Source organism: Notamacropus eugenii, chromosome 3 (genome assembly GCF_028372415.1).
Source record: "Notamacropus eugenii isolate mMacEug1 chromosome 3, mMacEug1.pri_v2, whole genome shotgun sequence".
NCBI lineage: Eukaryota > Metazoa > Chordata > Mammalia > Diprotodontia > Macropodidae > Notamacropus > Notamacropus eugenii.
This window is the reverse complement of record NC_092874.1, coordinates 214470850-214488943: the sequence shown is the minus strand read 5'-3', so window position 1 is coordinate 214488943 and position 18094 is coordinate 214470850. Positions and strand designations below refer to the sequence as shown.

General features: G+C 34.7%; 1 protein-coding gene across 7 annotated transcripts in view; it reads left to right on the top strand.

Moving 5' to 3' along the window:
* Window positions 1–17797, top strand: part of DNM1L (dynamin 1 like) — a 71591-nt gene extending 53794 nt beyond the window's left edge. For 3 of the 7 annotated variants that reach the window (XM_072654342.1, XM_072654341.1, XM_072654347.1), the window contains 9 exons: window positions 3090–3179; window positions 8233–8325; window positions 8741–8797; window positions 9798–9875; window positions 10234–10266; window positions 13651–13824; window positions 14063–14172; window positions 15117–15276; window positions 17542–17797. In XM_072654342.1, the coding sequence (XP_072510443.1) occupies window positions 3090–3179; window positions 8233–8325; window positions 8741–8797; window positions 9798–9875; window positions 10234–10266; window positions 13651–13824; window positions 14063–14172; window positions 15117–15276; window positions 17542–17598 (852 nt within the window). In that variant the 3' untranslated portion in view covers window positions 17599–17797. The remainder of the gene's footprint in view (window positions 1–3089; window positions 3180–8232; window positions 8326–8740; window positions 8798–9797; window positions 9876–10233; window positions 10267–13650; window positions 13825–14062; window positions 14173–15116; window positions 15277–17541) is intronic. The other 4 variants (XM_072654344.1, XM_072654343.1, XM_072654345.1 and 1 more) reach the window with 4 other exon arrangements.
* The last annotated feature ends 297 nt before the right edge of the window (window positions 17798–18094 follow it).

Here is an 18094-nt window from a genome sequence, read left to right as displayed (position 1 = left end):
TTTATGAACTTATATGAAGAGGAACAGAACCAAGAACACAATACAACAACAATGTAAATAGAAAAAAACAGTTAAAAAAAACTTAAACTAAACAAAAAATAACAACTAAACAATTTGTGAGTATGATGACCAGGGTTGATCCAGAAGAGATGAAAAAATATCTCTCCCTATAATTTGCTGGAGTGGAAAAACATAAGATGTGGAACATCATAACTATTGTCTCAGATTATTTGCTGTTTAGTTTTGCTATACTATTTTTCTCTATCTTTTAAAAAAAAAACTCCCTGAAAACTAGAATTGACCAAATAGAAGCTAGCAACTCCACGAGACAGAAATAAATAAATAAGTCAAAAGACTGAAAAAAACCACCAAAACTCAAGTTATCTCGTAGGCAAAAAAGAAAACAACTGACTGGAAAACAGATCAAGGCGAGATCATTTAAGAATTATTGGACTGAAAACCTAGACATATTACAAGAAATCATAAAACTGCCCAGAACTCTCAGAACAAGAGTACAGAGTGGAAATCCTCTTGAAAGAAACTCCAAAATGAAAACTCTTAGAAATACTGTAATCCAAATCCAGTTTTCAGTTAAATAAAAAAATACTGTAGGCAACTAGAAAGAAAGGATTCAAATACCAAGGATACAATCAGGATCACACGATTTAGCAGCCACCAAGGAGCAGAGAACTTGGAATACTATTATACAAGGCAAAAGGAGTAGACTTCTAGCCAAGAAAAACTAATCCAATACAACAGCTTAATCCTGCGGGGGACAAAATTAGGTTTTTAATAAAATAGAGAACTAAGTATTTTTGACTGTGAATACCGAAGTTGTGGATAAACTTGGAAATACAAAACACAGGAGATGAGAAAAAAAAGTAAACACGAGTAAACAGTCATAAGGTACTAAACAAGGATAAACTGCTTACGTTCTTATGTGGGGGGACGATACATTTATTACCTCAGAACTATTATCATCACAGGTCTTATAAAGGCAGTCTTACATGGGAGTGATTCTGTTATGGTGTTATGTTTCAGTGATCTTTAAAACAAAGAGTGGAAAGTGAGGGAAAGATGAATGGGAGGAAGAGGAGAGATAGGTTGAGGGGAATCCTTATTTTATATCATTGGAATGTGCAAGTAGAAGTCTAAACAAATGAGGAATGGGTTGGGAAATGAACATTTGTACTTCACTCTCATTTGAATTGGTCTAAGGAGGGAAGAATACACACATGAATATAGAAATACACCTCACTTAACACAGAAACAGGAAAGAAAAGAATGAAGGGAGAAGTGGGAATAAGAGGGAGGGCAGGTAAAGGGAACAACTAGTCTTAAAACAAATTCTGACTGGGGTGGATGGATTTCAAAGAGGTAATGAAATGAAAAGAGGATTAAAATCCTGTTATTGGACTCTGGGTGGAAGAAAGAAGTGAGCAGGGTAACAGTAGCAGATTATCCTCACAGTAGAGCTCTGGTGCTGAACTCCTTCCTTGTCTCTAATCACTGTCCTCTTCTAAAGAAGGCAAGTTACCTGCCCTTCTAAATGAAGAAATATAAGAGGATAGAATGCAGGGAAATGTACAGTTAACATTTGCAACTGCTAATGAAATTAACTCCTCCATGAAATGGAAGAGGATAATAGAATGAATGGATTGTAATGCAAAAATCCAAACAATATGTTGTTTAAAAAAAAATAAAACAGAAGATTGCACATAGACTTAAAACAAGAGGCTGATGCAAAATCCATCATCCTTCTGAGCTGAAGCACAAAATATAGTTAGTCATAATTTCAGACAAGGCAATGGCAAAAATAAATTTAGTTAATTACTAATCAAAGTGCAAAAAAAAGAAAAATTATAAAATTCAGTTTGAGAAACAAAAAGTCAAGATAAAAAAGTGTAAAGGGAAAAGATCCTAGTAGTACCAGATTTCAAACTATACTTCAAGACTGTTAATCATCAAAACAATTTAGTATGTTGGAACAGATTGGTATGATAGGTATATATGAAAAGAAAATGACCTAAATCAGAGGTAAGCCAAACTGTAGTGCCAGAGTTGGCCCTCTGCCTATTTCTGTATGGTCCCTAAAAGAAGAATGGTTTTTACATTTTTTAATATAATAAAGCTATTTTAAAATGTAAAAACCATTCTTAACTGTAGAGTTCTACAAAAACAGGAAAATTTGCTGACTTCTTTATCCTTTTAATTACTAATCATTAGAGAAATGTAGATTAAAACAACTCTGACATGTTTATTAAAATTCTCAGATTAAATTGTAGGTTGCAACACCCACCTCACACCTATCCGATTGGCAGTGTTGACAGAAGAAAGAAACTTGACATACTGGAGGGGCTGTGGGAAAACACATATAGTAATGCTCAGTTGGTGGAGCTGTGAACTTATCAGGACTTTCTGAAAGTCCTTTGGAACCATACCCTAAAAGCTATTAAACTGTTCAAACCCTCTAGTTCAGTGAAACTGCTGCTAGGTCTGTACCCCTAAGAGATCAAAGAAAAGAGGTAAGGGACCCATTCATGAAAAAAAATGATAGCAGCTCTGTGGCAGCAAAGAATTGGAAACTGAGGGGGAGCCCGTTAATTCAGGAATGGCTGAACAAGTAGATGAATATCATGGAATACTTGAAGAATGGAGGAATATGGGAACATTTATGTGAATTGATGTAAAGTGAAATATGCAGACCCAGGAGAACCATTTAAATAATAATAATAATGTGAAGACAATCAACTCTGAAAGTCTTAGGAACTGGTACTAACACAGTGACCAAAGATAATTTCAGAGGATTCATGGGAAACATGCTACTCAGTCTCTTGACAGATTAGACATATTTCTGGAATATAACCAATTTGGTAATTTGTTTTGCTTGACTATGCATTTGTAATAGGATTTTTTTTTCTTGCTTTCTTTATGGGAGGTTAGGGAAAATGGCTAGCTAGCTAGGAGAGAAGGTAGATTTTCCCACCTCCTTTGGGAAATTTTTTTTAAAAGAAAACATGCCTAATTTGATGTTCCTTCAGACCACAGGAATTTATGGTTGTGTTTTTGTTCCCTCTGTTTGAATTTAGGAATTGCTGAGATTTCCCAAACTTCATGATGCCATAGTTGAAGTAGTTACTTGTCTTCTTCGTAAGAGGTTACCAGTTACAAATGAAATGGTGAGCTCTTATTTGACTAATTATATTTAGTGGTATTTTTAAAGATCTTTTTTGAGTGGTTGTCTTCTTGAAAAATATCTTATTTACAATATGGAATTTAGCTAGGACTTGTGCTGACTAATCAAAATCAAGGCTTTAAAGCTTAGTATTAACCAGGATGATTAATATTGATTTAATTTTTTCACATTGTAATCTTGTTAGCCTAGAAATAGTTTCTCATGAGTACTGAGTTCTTGTTGAACGTTGTGAATGTCAGAAACATGGGTTATATACCCCTATTTATCTAATGAAAAATAAGAAGCTTTTAATCTTAATAAGATATACTACATGCATAATCTATATCTTAATGACCGAGGAACATTTAAGTAATTTCAAGTGCAACTTCAAATTGTTTTTCTTTCATTGATTTAAAATTGTATTTCAGAGTTGTTGATGAAAACTATTTTTTATCAACATGTTATTTTTTTCTCAAGTATCAGAGTAACTCCTTCCCTAAAGTTCAAGTCCTTCTGTAGACCCTGTGGCAGGAGCAGAAGCAATGTGGTACCCTTCCTTCCCCTTGCCTTCCCACCAGCCCAGATCACATCCAGAGGGTACCACACTCTGTTCTTCCCTGAAACTTTTTTTCCTCTTTCTCCCAACACCTTCTTCTCTCACCCACTGTTTATTTTTAAGGTGTCATCCCTTCATATTCAACTTACACCTGTTCTCTCTGTGTGTGTGTGGACACACGCACACACACACACACATGCACACATATATACACATATGTCTTCTGTCTTCATAATTATGAGAACATTTTTAGGAGTTATAAATATCATTTCCCAAATAGGAATATGAACAGTTTAGCCTTATCCAATTTCTTATGATTTTCCCTTTCTTTTTACCTTTTTATGCTTCTCTTGAATCTTGTATTTGAAAATCAGATTTTCTGTTCAGCTCTGGTCTTTTCATTGAGAATACTTCAAAGTTCTCTATTTCATTGAATGTCAATCTTTTTTCCTGAAGGATTATACTCAGTTTTTCTGGGTAGGTGATTCTTGGTTGTAATCCTTTGCCCTCCAGAATATCAAATTTGAAGCCCTCCAATCCTCTAATGTAGAAGCTACCTTGTGTAATCCTGACTTTTCCTCCATGATACTTGAATTGTTTCTTTCTGGCTGCTTGCAATGTTTTTTCCTTGATCTGGAATCTAAGTTATAATATTCCTGGCAGTTTTTATTTTGGGATCTTTCAGGTGGTGACCAGAGAATTCTTTCAATTTCTATTTTATCATCTGATTCTAGAATATCAAGGCAGTTCTACTTGATAATTTCTTGAAAGATGATGTTTGGGCTCTTTTTTTTTTTTTTTGATCATAGCTTTCAGGTGGTTCAATAATTTTACAATTATCTCTCCTGGATGTATTTTTCAAGTCGGTTGTTTTTCCAGTGAGGTATTTAACATTGTCTTCTACTTTTTCCTTTTGGTTTTGTTTTATTGTGTCTTGATTTCTCATAAAGGCATTAGCTTCCATTTGGCCAATTCTACTTTTGAAGGAGTTTTTTCTTTCAGTGAATTTTTTGTCTCTTTCCATTTGATCAGTTCTGCTTTTTAATTAATTAATTAATTTTTATTTTTTGGCATTCACTTCCATAAGATTTTGAGTTCCAAATTTTCTCCCCATCTATCCTCTCCCCTGGCCCCAGGACAGCATATAATTTGATATATTTGATATTAAACCTATTTTCATATTAATCATGTTGTAAAGAATTAGAACCAATGGATGAAATCACAAGAAAGAAGAAACAAACAAAAAAAGAAACAAAAGAGCAAATATATGCTTCAATCTGCATTCAGACTCCATAGTTCTTTTCATGGATGTGGACAGAATTTTTCATCATGAGTCCTTTGGAGTTGTCTTGGATCCTTGCATTGCAAGAAGAGAAAAATATATCAAAGGTAGTCATCACACATGTGGCAGTTACTGTGTAAAATGTTGTCCTGGTTCTGCTCACTTCATGCAGCATCAGTTCATTCAAGTCTTTCCAGGTTTTTCTGAAGATTGCCTGCTGATCATTTCTTATAGCACAATAGTATTCCATTACATTCGTATACCACAACTTGTTCAGCCATTCCCCAGCTGATGGGCATCCCCTCAGTTTCCAGTTCTTTGCCACCACAAAAGGAGCAGCTATAAATATTTTTGTACACATGAGTTCTTTCCCCATTTTTATGATCTTTTTGGGATATAGCACTAGATGTGGTATTGCTGGGTCAAAGGGTATGCACATTTTTATTGCCCATTAGGCATAGTTTCAAATTGCTCTCCAGAATGGTTGGATCAGTCAGTTCTACTTTTTAAGGCAATCTTCTCATTGGCTTTTTGTACCTCTTTTACTATTTGGCCTAGTCTGTTTTTTTGAGGTGTTATTTTCTTGTGTTTTTTGTGTATCTTCTCATTTTTCATGATTTCCTTTCATCACTCTCATTTTTCTTCCCAATTGTTCCTCTCCCTCTCTTCCTTGATTTTCAAAATCCTTTTTGAGTTTTTCCATGTCCTGAGACCAATTCCTATTTTTCTTGGAGGCTTTGGATTGTAGGAGTTTTGACTTTGTTGTCCCCTTCTGAGTGTGTGTTTTGATCTTCTTTGTCACCATACTAACTTTCTGTGGTCAGAAATTTTTTCTGTTGTTTGCTCATTTTCCCAGCCTATTAACTTGACTTTTGACTGTTTATTAAAGTAAGGCTTTGCTTCCAGGGTGGATGGCGTACTGTCCCAAGGTTCAGGAATTTTGTGCAGCTGTTTTCAGACGCACTTCTAGGGACCTCTCAGTTTTCAGCTCTTCCAGGGTGGCATGATCTAAGGAGGAGGTGTGTTTACTTCTCTCCTGGCCTGTGCTCTGGTCTGTGATGGATCCTAAGCAATCTTTTCTACCCTGAAACTGTGTAGAGTGTCCCCCACTCCACTGTGGCCACAAGGTCTGCTGTGCTACTGCTCCTTCTCACCTTGGACTGTTACCCAGGATGTGATACAAATCTGAATATGGGAAAAGCAACAGAGTCCTGCTTCAGTGCTAGCAGAGACCCTGTAATCTCCTTCTGACTAGTTGTTTTGACTTCCTTACTGTCTGTGACTTGAGAGTTTGAGAAGCTACTGCTGCTGCTACTCCTGATTCAGTGGCTCCCAAGGTCTGCTCCTGGTTTGCTGGTGCTGGATGTGTACTGGCACAGCCTGCACTGAATTGTGCTCCTCTCTCACCCAGGTGCAACAGATCTTTCTTGATGATCTTCTGAGTTATTTTTTCCTGGAAAATTATTTCATCCCATCCTTTTGTGAATTCTGCTGCTCCAAGAATTTTTTTTTTAAATATTCTATTTGTTTTTAGTGTTCTGCAATCACTTTCATATATCTTAAATTTTTTTTCCTCTCCCTTCCCACTCCCTCCCTGAGACAGTGTGCAGTCTTACATAGGTTCTATACTTACATTCCTATTAAATATATTTTCACCTTAGTCATGTTGAATAGAAGAATTAAAATGAATGGGAGAAACTATAAAACAAAACCAAACCTAATACAAAAGAAAATGGACTGCTTCATTCTGCAATCCAATTCCATAGTTCTTTCTTTGGATATGGAAGGTGTTTTGCCTCAAAAGTCCATTGGGAATTATTTAGGTCCTTGCATTGCCGTGAAGGACTAAGTCTATCAGAAAAATTCCTCACACACTGTGGTTGTTGCTGTGTACAAAGTTCTCCTGGTTCCTCTCCCTTCACTCAGCATCAGTTCATATAAGTCTTTCCAGGCCTCTCTGAAGTCTTTTTCATTTCTTATAGCACAATAGTATTCCATTACATTCATATACCACAACTTGTTCAGCCATTCCCCAGTTGATGGACATCCCCTTGATTTCCAGTTTTTGACTACCACAAAGAGAGCTGCTATAAATATTTTTTTCTTGTGGGACCCTTTCCCATTTTTATGATCTCTTTGGGATGCAGTCGTAGAAGTGATATTTTTGGGTCAAAGGGTATGCACATTTTTGTAGCCCTTTGGGCATAGTTCCAAATTGCTCTCCAGAGTGGTTGGATCAGCTCCACCAATAATGAAAGTGTTCCAACTCTCCCACATCTTCTTCAACATTTATCATTTTCCTGTTTTGTCATGTTAGCCAATCTTATAGGTGTGATATGGTACCTCAGAGTTGTTTTAATTTGCATCTCTCTAATCAATAGTGATTTAGAGCATTTTTTCTTATGACTATAGATATTTTTAATTTCTTCCTCTGAAAACTGCCTGTTCATATACTTTGACTATTTATCAATTGGGGAATTCCAGGAATTCTTATATGGCTTTATTTAAAGGTGTTCAGAGGGGTTTGGGGAAGATCTCCAGCAAGTAGCTGCCTTTTCTCTTCCATCTTGGTTCTGACTCCCTATGTTATTTTTCAGTCATGCCTTCCTCTTCATGGCCCAGTTTAGTGTTTTCTTGGCAAAGATAATGGAGAGGTTTGCCATTTCCTTCTTTCAACTCATTTTATAGATTTTGAGAGAACTGAGGCAAACTACGTTAAGTGACAGCTAGGAAGTGTGTAAGGCCAGACTCCCGTCCTGGTACCCTCTCCATTATGCCAGTTAGCTGTCCCTTTTGTGTTTATAGCTATGTATAAAAAGTATGTGGGCATGTTTATAGTCTGCAGAAAGAAATACTGATTCCTTTACATTCCTCAGAGTAAGAAAATGAGGCACTTGCCATTACAAAATTCTCAAAAGCAAAATCATATTCTTGTACATATCATAAACAAGTATGAAACTAAAGAGGCCCAGGTTATGGAAAACATTATAACAATTTTGCCAACAGATATGTTAAGTAATTTAAAAATTGTAACATTTTCTTTGACAGAAATTTGATTAATTTTAGGTAAAAGTTATCTCCAAAATATTGCTGTTTGTATTCAGTCAAAAAATTTTTGGCATTAAATATTTAGCAAATTTTATAAGCAATAATTTCTCAGATTAAAAGTGAGTTAATGTCTTATAAAATGAATGTCCTAAGTTTATTTTTTTTCCTTAGGTTCATAACTTAGTTGCAATTGAATTGGCCTACATCAACACTAAACATCCAGACTTTGCTGATGCCTGTGGGCTTATGAACAATAATATAGAGGTAAAAAAAATTAATTCTGTTGGTCATTGTTTTAATTCGTTTCAAAGAAATTAATTTTGAAGTTGATTATATTGGGAAGTTGAATTACTTTCCTGGGAAGTAGTCAAAGGAAACAGTTTTAAGAGTTTTGTTATCAAGTTGACAGAGATTTGGTGTTTCAGAATGTTGTCACAGTTATCTCTGTGTATAAGTTTAAAGGACAGCATCATATTCCTGGTTTAACTATTAGGGCCTATATGCCAAATTATCTATGGCCACTAAAAGCAATTTCTTACCTACTTATTAACTATATGATCATAACATTTTGAAATATCATTTGTGACTGTATATGTGTCCATAATTAAGAACAATCTTTAAGTAAAAGTAGGAGAGTACGTCAGCATTGAGGCATAATCATATATTTTTTGATTCATAGGAACAAAGGAGAAATAGGTTAGCAAGAGAGTTGCCTTCAACAATGCCACGGGACAAGGTAAAACAATTTTGTTTTTCAAGTGTGTCATTGTCCTAGACAATTGGAATAATTGGTGTTGCTTCAATTTAGCAATCAGAAGCTATATTGCCTTTGAATTTAAAAATTGAAGTAGAAATACATTCTTAGATGTAAAAGGTTATACAATATGATTGTCTCTTGATAATAGATTCTTCTGTTAAGTACACCAGCATAATTGAGGGATTGTATTTGAATATATTGTACATTGCCAGGCCTTAAACACTTAAACATTTTTTTTTTTGTCTGAACCTGTGATTTCAATACTCTGGGCTATTCTTTTATGTGGAAAAGTACCTCCCTATCAGCAATTCTTGTATAACTTTTAGCCTTGTAGAGTTGCCTGGCACTTAAGTTTCTTATTCATGGTTGCACATCTAAGTGAGAGGACTTAAGCTGAGGTCTTTCTGCCTTCTGGCCAGCACAAATTCACTATAACATTGCTGCCTCTAAGTTTCAATATATGTGGATCTTATTAAATGAAACCATGAAATTGAACATTTAAGGCTGTTTTATACCTGAAGAGATAGATATGTCAAATTTGTTCATGTTGCCAATGACATGACTTAAATTTTGTCTAAGACTAACACAATACTGTAATGCACTAATCTCTTATGTGACTTTGGGAAGACAAAAGAAACTGAGCACATGCCTACAAGTTATTGAATTTGTAACATAAAACAAGTATGAAAAATGTGTATTGACCTCCTTAGCAAAAAACTACTCTAACTCTTCCCCAAATAATTCTTTCTGAATTTGATACTCCCATGGTGATCTAACAAATGTTTTTAACCATTGATGATAGATACCCTTGATTAGTATGACAACTTTGAAAAAGGTGAAATGTATTGAGTCTTTGAAAACAATTGTTTTTTATACTTTTTTACAGGGGGCTATGGCTTGATAAAAAGTATGTTTTTTATAGAATAACATGGTAGCATCCTTGATTTTTTTTCTCCCCTGCGTTTCTTGCTCTCTTTAGTCTTCTAAAGTTCCAGGTACTTTGGCACCTGCCTCCCAGGAGCCCTCTACTGCTGCTTCTGCTGAGGCTGATGGCAAGGTCTGTTCTGATTCTTACTCTAAGCGCGCATGTATATTCCCATTTAGTGCACAGTAGTCACCTGCAAGACAGTTCATCATAATAAAGTGACAACAAAATGTTACACATAGATATGCTCTCCTAGAGTCAGTATTGATTAATACAAAGAATTTCTTGAAATTTTTTACTCTAACCAGTTTATACAGGTTATTCAGGGATAAGTTTCCTTGTTTACAATGCTTAAACTCTTGCTTGCAGTAAAATATATGTCCATAATATAAATAAAAGATATTTGTCCTTAATTTTTTGAATTTTAATCTGTTGATTTAATCTATTAATCTCACTTGTTAAATTGGATGTTTAACATGTCTCTTAACAGTTAATGCAGGAAAACAGAAGAGAAACTAAACATGTGAGTCTCCTGCCTCAGAATGGAAATGTTTGGTAGCTTTCGGTTCTCATTGACACCTTTTTTACATTTTCAAAACCACCCTCCTAAAAACAATTTGTTTATACGATGACATCTGTACTTGTTGCTTTTTGTTGTGTTATGTTCATCATACACTCCTTTTGTCTACCTTTTTGAAGCGTGACCAATATTAGCAATTTTATTGTGGTCTAAACAACACTGAGAAGTTTCAGAACTTTCTAAATTTCTCAGTTAATACTCTAATACTTCTCTAATACTTTGTACATCCTTATTGTGCTAGACTTATTAGAAAATAATGATGTATCCACTAATCTCTTATTTACCTTCTTATCATTAGTGAGTTTCCACTTAAGAACAAACATTTCCATAGTAGAGTAGATAAACTTTTGAGGACTAGAGCTATATCTTGTGATTTTTTGTTTCTTTTTTTTAAATATAGGATTATTTAGTTTGCAAATTGTCTCAGGCATTTTCATCTCCATTCTAATTGTTTCTGCTGTTAAGACATCTTTTTGTCATCCAGTCAATCAGCAAGCAATTATTTATTAATTTTCTGTGCCCAGTCACTGTGCTTGGAGATAGAGGTAAAGAAAAAAAAAAGAAACCCCATCCTTAAGGAACTTACTTTCTATCAAAGACAGTATTGGGGAGAAAAGACAATAACAACTGAGATCAGAAGAAGCTTTGCGTAAGAAGGTAGTACTTGATTTGAGTCTTCCTTCAGGAAATAAGGTATTTTATAAAGTAGACTTGAGGGGGTAGTGTATCACAGGCAGGTGGCCAGTACAAACACTAAGAGGTTGATGGTTTATAAAGAAAGAACAGAGCCAATTTGATTGGATTACAGAATCCTGAAAGGGGAGTAACATTATACCAGTACTCAGACAAACAGGAGCAGTGTGGGATCTATGTTTAATTTGAATGATTTTTCTACCCCCAGAATCCCAACCTATATGTAGTAGAGATTCACAGTTTTAGATGCAGTCTTTATTTTGTTCTTTGTATAGGGAGATGTTTATATTCATAATTATAGAAGGGAGACTTTTTTTTTTTAAAGCAAATAGAACAGCTTATATTTGATTCTAGAGGCAATAGAAAGCTACTGCTGGAGTCTGAGTGGAGAAGTGACATGGCCAAACTTGTGTTTAAGGAAAATCATTTGGATAACTGTAGGGAATAGATTGAGATGAGGAAACTTGTGGAAGGGAGTGAAGAAATGGGGGCTTGAACCTAGGTGGTTTTATGTGAGTAGTGAGGAAGGGCCAAATGCAGGAGATATTGTGGAGGTAGAAACAGCAATACCCATCATTTGGTTGTACATTTTGGGATGAGGGAGATTGAGGAGTTAGCCTTGTAATGTAATTGTGGAGAGGGTTTTAAAAAACTTTAACATGGGACAGTTTGCTGCATGGCTAACTGAATGATGAAGCAGCTAATACACAGTGCTAAGACTGATGTTTCATTTATCTGGAGCACAGTACCAAGAGGAGTTCTTGCTCCTAGTCTTTTCTACTATGACTTTTTTCAGTGGGAGAAAGAAGCTTGGCTCTGAGAAGAGTGGACCAATCCCCAACATTCTAAAAGTGGGATCTAGAGGAGAAAAAAAAGACTTAAATATCCAAACCTAGCTATTTAAAACCGCATACCCTCTGGTTTATGTTTTTGATTTTGATTTTTCTTAAAATTTGTATTTAGGAGCTGAGGAAAGGTTTTAGAATATTTTTTAATCCGTTTTATATGTGTTACCTACTTATCACTTATTATAATGGGGTCACTTAACTCCTAGACTTCAGTTTTCTCAAATTTAAGAGGGGAGTTTGGCTATGTGACTTTTTACTAAAAGCCCTTGTGCAGTGCTAAAATTAAGTGATTTTTGTGATTTCGGTAATTTTGTTGTTTAAACAAGACAGGTGGTTATTCTCACTCTGTTGATGAAAAAAATTGATATTCTTCAAAGTTAAGTAACTTATTCAAGGTTGATAGTTAACAGTAAAACCAAGTACAGAATTCATCTCTTCTTATTCCTAGCTTAGTTTCCTTTACACCATATCAACCTGTCTTCAAATATAAATGTTGATGAACGTCATGATTCTATGGCAACCATTGTTCAACACAATTTGTTACTTGTTCATCCTTGTCTTATCTCTTTAGTCTAAGCTCCTTTAGGGCAGGTACTATTTTACTAAATAAATATTAATTAGTGGTGCTTTGGGTAACATATCCTTGCTTCAGCAGTTAGGAAGTAGGAGCTTGTTAATGGCTTCTTTTTAAAAGGCAAGCCTTTTGGTGGAAATTAAGAAATATTAAATGCAAAATTGCTTGTGCTATTTGTAGCTGTCATTGGTGTTCACCACTGTTGTTAAATTCAATTTAACAGGGTCTAGGATTATCTTTGAGAGATACGGGTTCATGACATTTTTCTGTTAACTGTCTTCTCCCTCCCCAAAGAAACAAACAAGCTACTCAGAACAAAATAAAGCTCATTGTTATATATAGGCCAAATCATATTAAAAATGAACATTTAGGGCAGACAGCCTTGAAAGGAAAAAAATCACAAAAAGGCAAAAGGACTAGTTAACAGGTGGAAAATCCTACTTTTATTCACAGTCAGCTTGCAGATTAACTCTATGTAGAGAAGCCTTGGGTATAATTTGAAGCAACTGGCAGTACTACCTCCAAGGTGTGATTTGCATCGTTCTTTTCTTTGAGTTGATAGGAAAATTCAATATAAGTTGCAATTGTTGGAGTGTACATTGGTTTATCTCACTTAAGCATGTTTATTTTTCTTATATTCTATGAAAATTCAATCCTCTGGGACTTCTGATGAAAACAGAAGTGTTGTAAGCTTTATTACCCCTTTCTTGGAAAGCTTTGAAATTTTATGGTTTGGTGGAGGACAGTCTGGTGGTCATAAGAAGATTCAAGGAAGTTATCATGGGTTAGGATTAACATAAAATTGAGGATCAAGTTGTAGTTTTCTTGTTGGTCTTTGTAATATAATGAGTATTTGCGTTCTTGCTCACATTATACTTATCCATTGTAATATGCCCTGGTAAGATTTGGCAAATTTTGTAGAGTTCACAAATGTTAAAATGTTAAGGATTAAAAGTTAAGGACCATGACTATGATAGAATCTTTTTTGAACTATGTCAGATCAAATGAATTCCATATGTACAGTACTTTTATTTACACAGTTGTGAGCTGCTACCATTTCTTTCTGGCTTCCATGAAAGGTCTGATAAATCAAAATGTTTGTGGCTTGGATATGCAGAGTTCTATTCGATGGCCAGTGAATGTGAATGTCTACTTAATACCCCTTATTAATGATTGTGAGATAGTTTGTATGTGTTCACATTTTTTTTTCAGATGGTACCTGTAGGTGGTGTAGGTGATGGCTCTCAAGAACCAACAACAGGCAACTGGAGAGGAATGCTGAAAACCTCAAAAGCTGAAGAACTGTTAGCTGAAGAAAAATCAAAACCAATTCCCATTATGCCAGCCAGTCCACAAAAAGGCCATGCTGTGAATTTATTGGATGTGGTGAGGATTTGGGCACTGAGCAGATATTAGGATATATGGACAAATTGACTAAAAACTTTTTAATTAAGTGTAAATACAAGACAGAATAGTTTTTGATAAAAACCTAAAAATTGAAAAATAATTTTTTAAATTTAAAAACATTTAAAATTATTGATTCAGAGTTGCTTTTAGACCTTTTAAAATACTGTTAAAAACGTGAAATCAGCCAAAATATTAAAATTCCACTTTTTCCTTGTAGCCTGTGCCAGTTGCACGTAAACTATCTGCCCGGGAACAGCGAGATTGTGAGGTTATTGAAAGACTTATCAAATCATATTTTCTTATTGTCAGGAAGAATATACAAGACAGGTTAGTATTAAAATAAGCTACTAACTATGATGAATGCTTTTATTTTCCTATTCAAACTGATAATTATGAATTTAGAATTCCCTTGACATGTTCAAAAAAGGAACATTTTACTTGTCACTTTTATGCTAAATATTAATATATAATTAATATTGAGAAGAGCCCTTAATATCAAGGATATGAAATCCATGTAGTCTAAAACCTTACTAATAGAATTGATTTTTACTTTTTTTGTACTACCTAACCTTAGAAGAGTAGTACTACAAAACAATAAAGTCCAAAAATTTGTTTATTTTCTGGTGGAGATGTTAATTTTCTAAACCAGTGGTGCCAAACAAATAGAAATGGGGGCCACTAATCCATCCATAAGAATTCCTTAAGATTGATTTAGTTTTATTCATTTATCAACTATTAACTTAAGTTTTAAAATATAGTATCATTTCATTGTATTTTTATATTGTTAAATATTTCCCAGTTACATTTGGGTTGGGCTGTACTCAGGAGTGTTGTGGATCATGTATTTGACACCACTGCTCTAAACTGACCTCTCTCAGATTTCTCTTAGTTCTATGTATTTCTCCTGTTAAAATCAGGGTTACTTGTAATGAAGCAAGTAAGTAAATCAGTTGTGAGTGAGTAAGAAGAAACATTAATAAATAAGGCAAATAAAGGAAACACTAAATTGAAAAATTGCCATATATTTGATCATGCAATCCTTTAAGTGATATACAAATCCTATTCATCCTCCTAATTATTTCTTAAGAGTTTGAATGGATATATATGGCTCTAAAGGAATCTTGTAGAGGTCAGTTAAATAATGACCAAAGAGCTTAAAGAATTGCTACATAAGTATTGTATGCTATTTTCTGAACATTTGGAATTAAGCTCAAATTAAGGTTAGAAAACAGTAAGAATGCCAACATTTCACTAACTTTCATTATTTTCAGTGTGCCAAAGGCAGTAATGCATTTTTTAGTCAATCACGTGAAGGATACTCTTCAGAGTGAGTTAGTAGGACAGCTATACAAATCGCTGTTACTGGATGATCTTCTGACTGAATCTGAGGACATGGCACAGCGAAGAAAAGAAGCAGCTGATATGTTAAAGGTATAAACCAGCCAGCTTTTAGTTTTTACCAATTTTTCATGTTTGAGTTATTTAGATAACTTATTTAGAGAAATTATTTAGTCATAACTTAGCATTTCTATTATAAATTGGTCTTATTTGTCTGGCATTTGCTTTATACTTGGTCTTCTCTTATTTGAGTCAAGTCCAGTATTTGCTCATTATTTCAAGAATCTAGTATAATTCAGGCACTTGACAAATCTAGGCACTGGGGATACAAAGACTAAGATAAAAATCCCTGTCTTTAATGGGTATACTTTTAACAGGAAGCTGATGTGTATTTAAAAGTATACAAAATAAATACAAGGTGACTGGAGGAGGGAGAAGGTACTTGCAGCTGTGACAAATGAGAAAAGACTTCATTTTTCAATGAGAAAAGAATGTGGGTCTTGGCTAAAAAGCTTTGAAGAAAACTAGGCAGTAATCTAGAAGGGAGCACATGGAACACACACCTCTCAACTAAGGTGGAGCTATTATGGAGACTGTTGACATTATTTGCCAACTGATTAGCTGAACAGGGCAAATTAGAGGGATGTAAATTAGAGGAACTTGTGTAAGAGAATCAGTAAAAAATAAAAAATAAAATAACTGAGCATCCACCCTAATGTACCTATATTCTTTTTAGCCCATTTTCTCATTTGTACAAATAGGGATAAAAATATACTTCATAGGCTTGCTGAGGATCAAAAAAGGTAATGCCAGTAAAACTACAACATGCCTAATTAATTTTGAAACAACTTAAAACCATTTTGATATGTGGTTTCAGTGGCTATCATAGTTGAAAAGGATGCCTCACCAATATACATAGGTCCAAAGTAATTCCACCCACCAATTATGTTTTTGTTGGAATTTGTCTAGTAAATTTTCATTTTCCATGAGGGTTAGTCATTTGTTCTTGAAAACTAATAAGGCACTACATTTTTTAATATTTTTAATGAATTTTAAACCCACTGAAACTTATTTGGAAGATTTTCTTTATATAGTTTATGTAAGTGATATAGAATTCTTCAGCAACAGAAATCACAGAAATTGAAACATTTCAAAGATTTTTTCAAAATTTATCACTTTTTTCCCCCTATCTTCAAAACCAACAAGCAAAAAAACCCCATTAAAACTTTCCCTATGTAAACCTAGAGGATAGGGTGGACTTATAAATAATAATTGTTAGTAATTAATTATTCAGTTGATTTCATTAATATGAAGTTAGCAATGCAGGTGAATTTCAATACTGACAAATTGCTGCTTTCCTGAAGAGGAAGAAATGTGTAAGTGAAACTCGTATTGGCCAGCTCTGTGAAATGGATGGGGGTAATATTTTTCTCTGATTCTGGTACAAAAAGAGATGTTAGAATATGGGAATATGGGAATATGGAATATGAGAAGGAAGAAGTGGATTGGGGGATTATGGTAGGGCTGTGTTTGAAACAGTGATTGAAACATGCCTCCATGGATCAACTCACTTTGGGATCTGCAAAACTCATTACCTTGTGCCCTACGTGGTGATGCTGAAGCTTTACAAAATGTATGTTTGCAATTCCAGGGCCAGCCTAGTTGGGTCCATGCAGAAAGCTTTTTATTCAGTTAGTTTGGACTTGTTCAGTAAGGTTGATGCATTCTTTGTTTTGGTGTAGTATTTGAGGTAGTTGTTGTCCTTTGTGCTTAAAGAGGACCAAAATGACATTGCTACAGGGTCAAGAGTGTATCTGACTATGGCTAATCTGACCAATACAAGCTCAGAAAGCTCTGTATACAAATAGTCTATATGAACATTTAGAGTAAAGAGGTCTCTGAATTTGTGCATCTCATGTTTCTTTTGAGCTATGGTTATTCTGCTTTGCTCATAGAGCACAGCACCTTCTTTGATGTGAGAACACCCAAGCTGGGCAATCTAGTGCCAGTGTCTCCCATGTCTCAAGACTGATTCCAAAGTTCTTCAGAGACCTTGAGAGTGCCCTTGTATATTTCTTCTGACCTCCATGTGAATGCTTGCCTTGTGTGATTTCTCCATAAAATAGTCTTTTAGGCAAAGGTACATTTGGCATTCAAACAATGGCCACCCCATCAGACTTGGCAAGATAAGGTACTGAGGTCCTTTCTTGTGCAGACCTGCCAAACATTCAACTTCTACTGCAGAGGACCACTTAAACCTGTAAAAGCATCACTAAAGCTATAACACCTGGCATTCCCTCCTTAAAGAAATGTCTTTAAAGCTTTAATTTTATTTTCTCCCTTTCTTTAATTATACAGGCCTTACAGCGAGCCAGTCAAATAATTGCTGAAATTCGAGAAACGCATCTTTGGTGAAGAAATGTACCAGGCATTTTACATAGGGGATGATGCTGATGACTGATACTGATGTAATTTATTACATTATTGCAAACTTCACTGGAGTGTCATTTATGGATTCTTCCTGTGTATTAATAACTATGTAAATCTGCTGTGAAAAGTTTGAGACAAAAATGTTGTTTTGCAGAACACAAATTAAATCCACGTTAAATATGAATAGCTGGTTCCCTGAAATGTTCCACGTGTGTGTGTGTGTGTGTGTACGTATGTATGTATATACGTATATATTCTAGTAGTGCCAAGTTTCTGAAGCCAGTTTGCCTACAAGCTGTATAATCTTAAGTAGTTTCAAGCAACTGCCATACATACATAGCCCATTGAAAAGAAATAGTAACAAACTATTTTGTTTGACTATAAAGCATGTGCTCAGCTATATCAGCCAATCTGGCTCTGAGGCAGGTTGTTAAAAGTTTGCCAGAGTTTTAGTCCAGTTTCTTCAAAAAATTATCTTTCA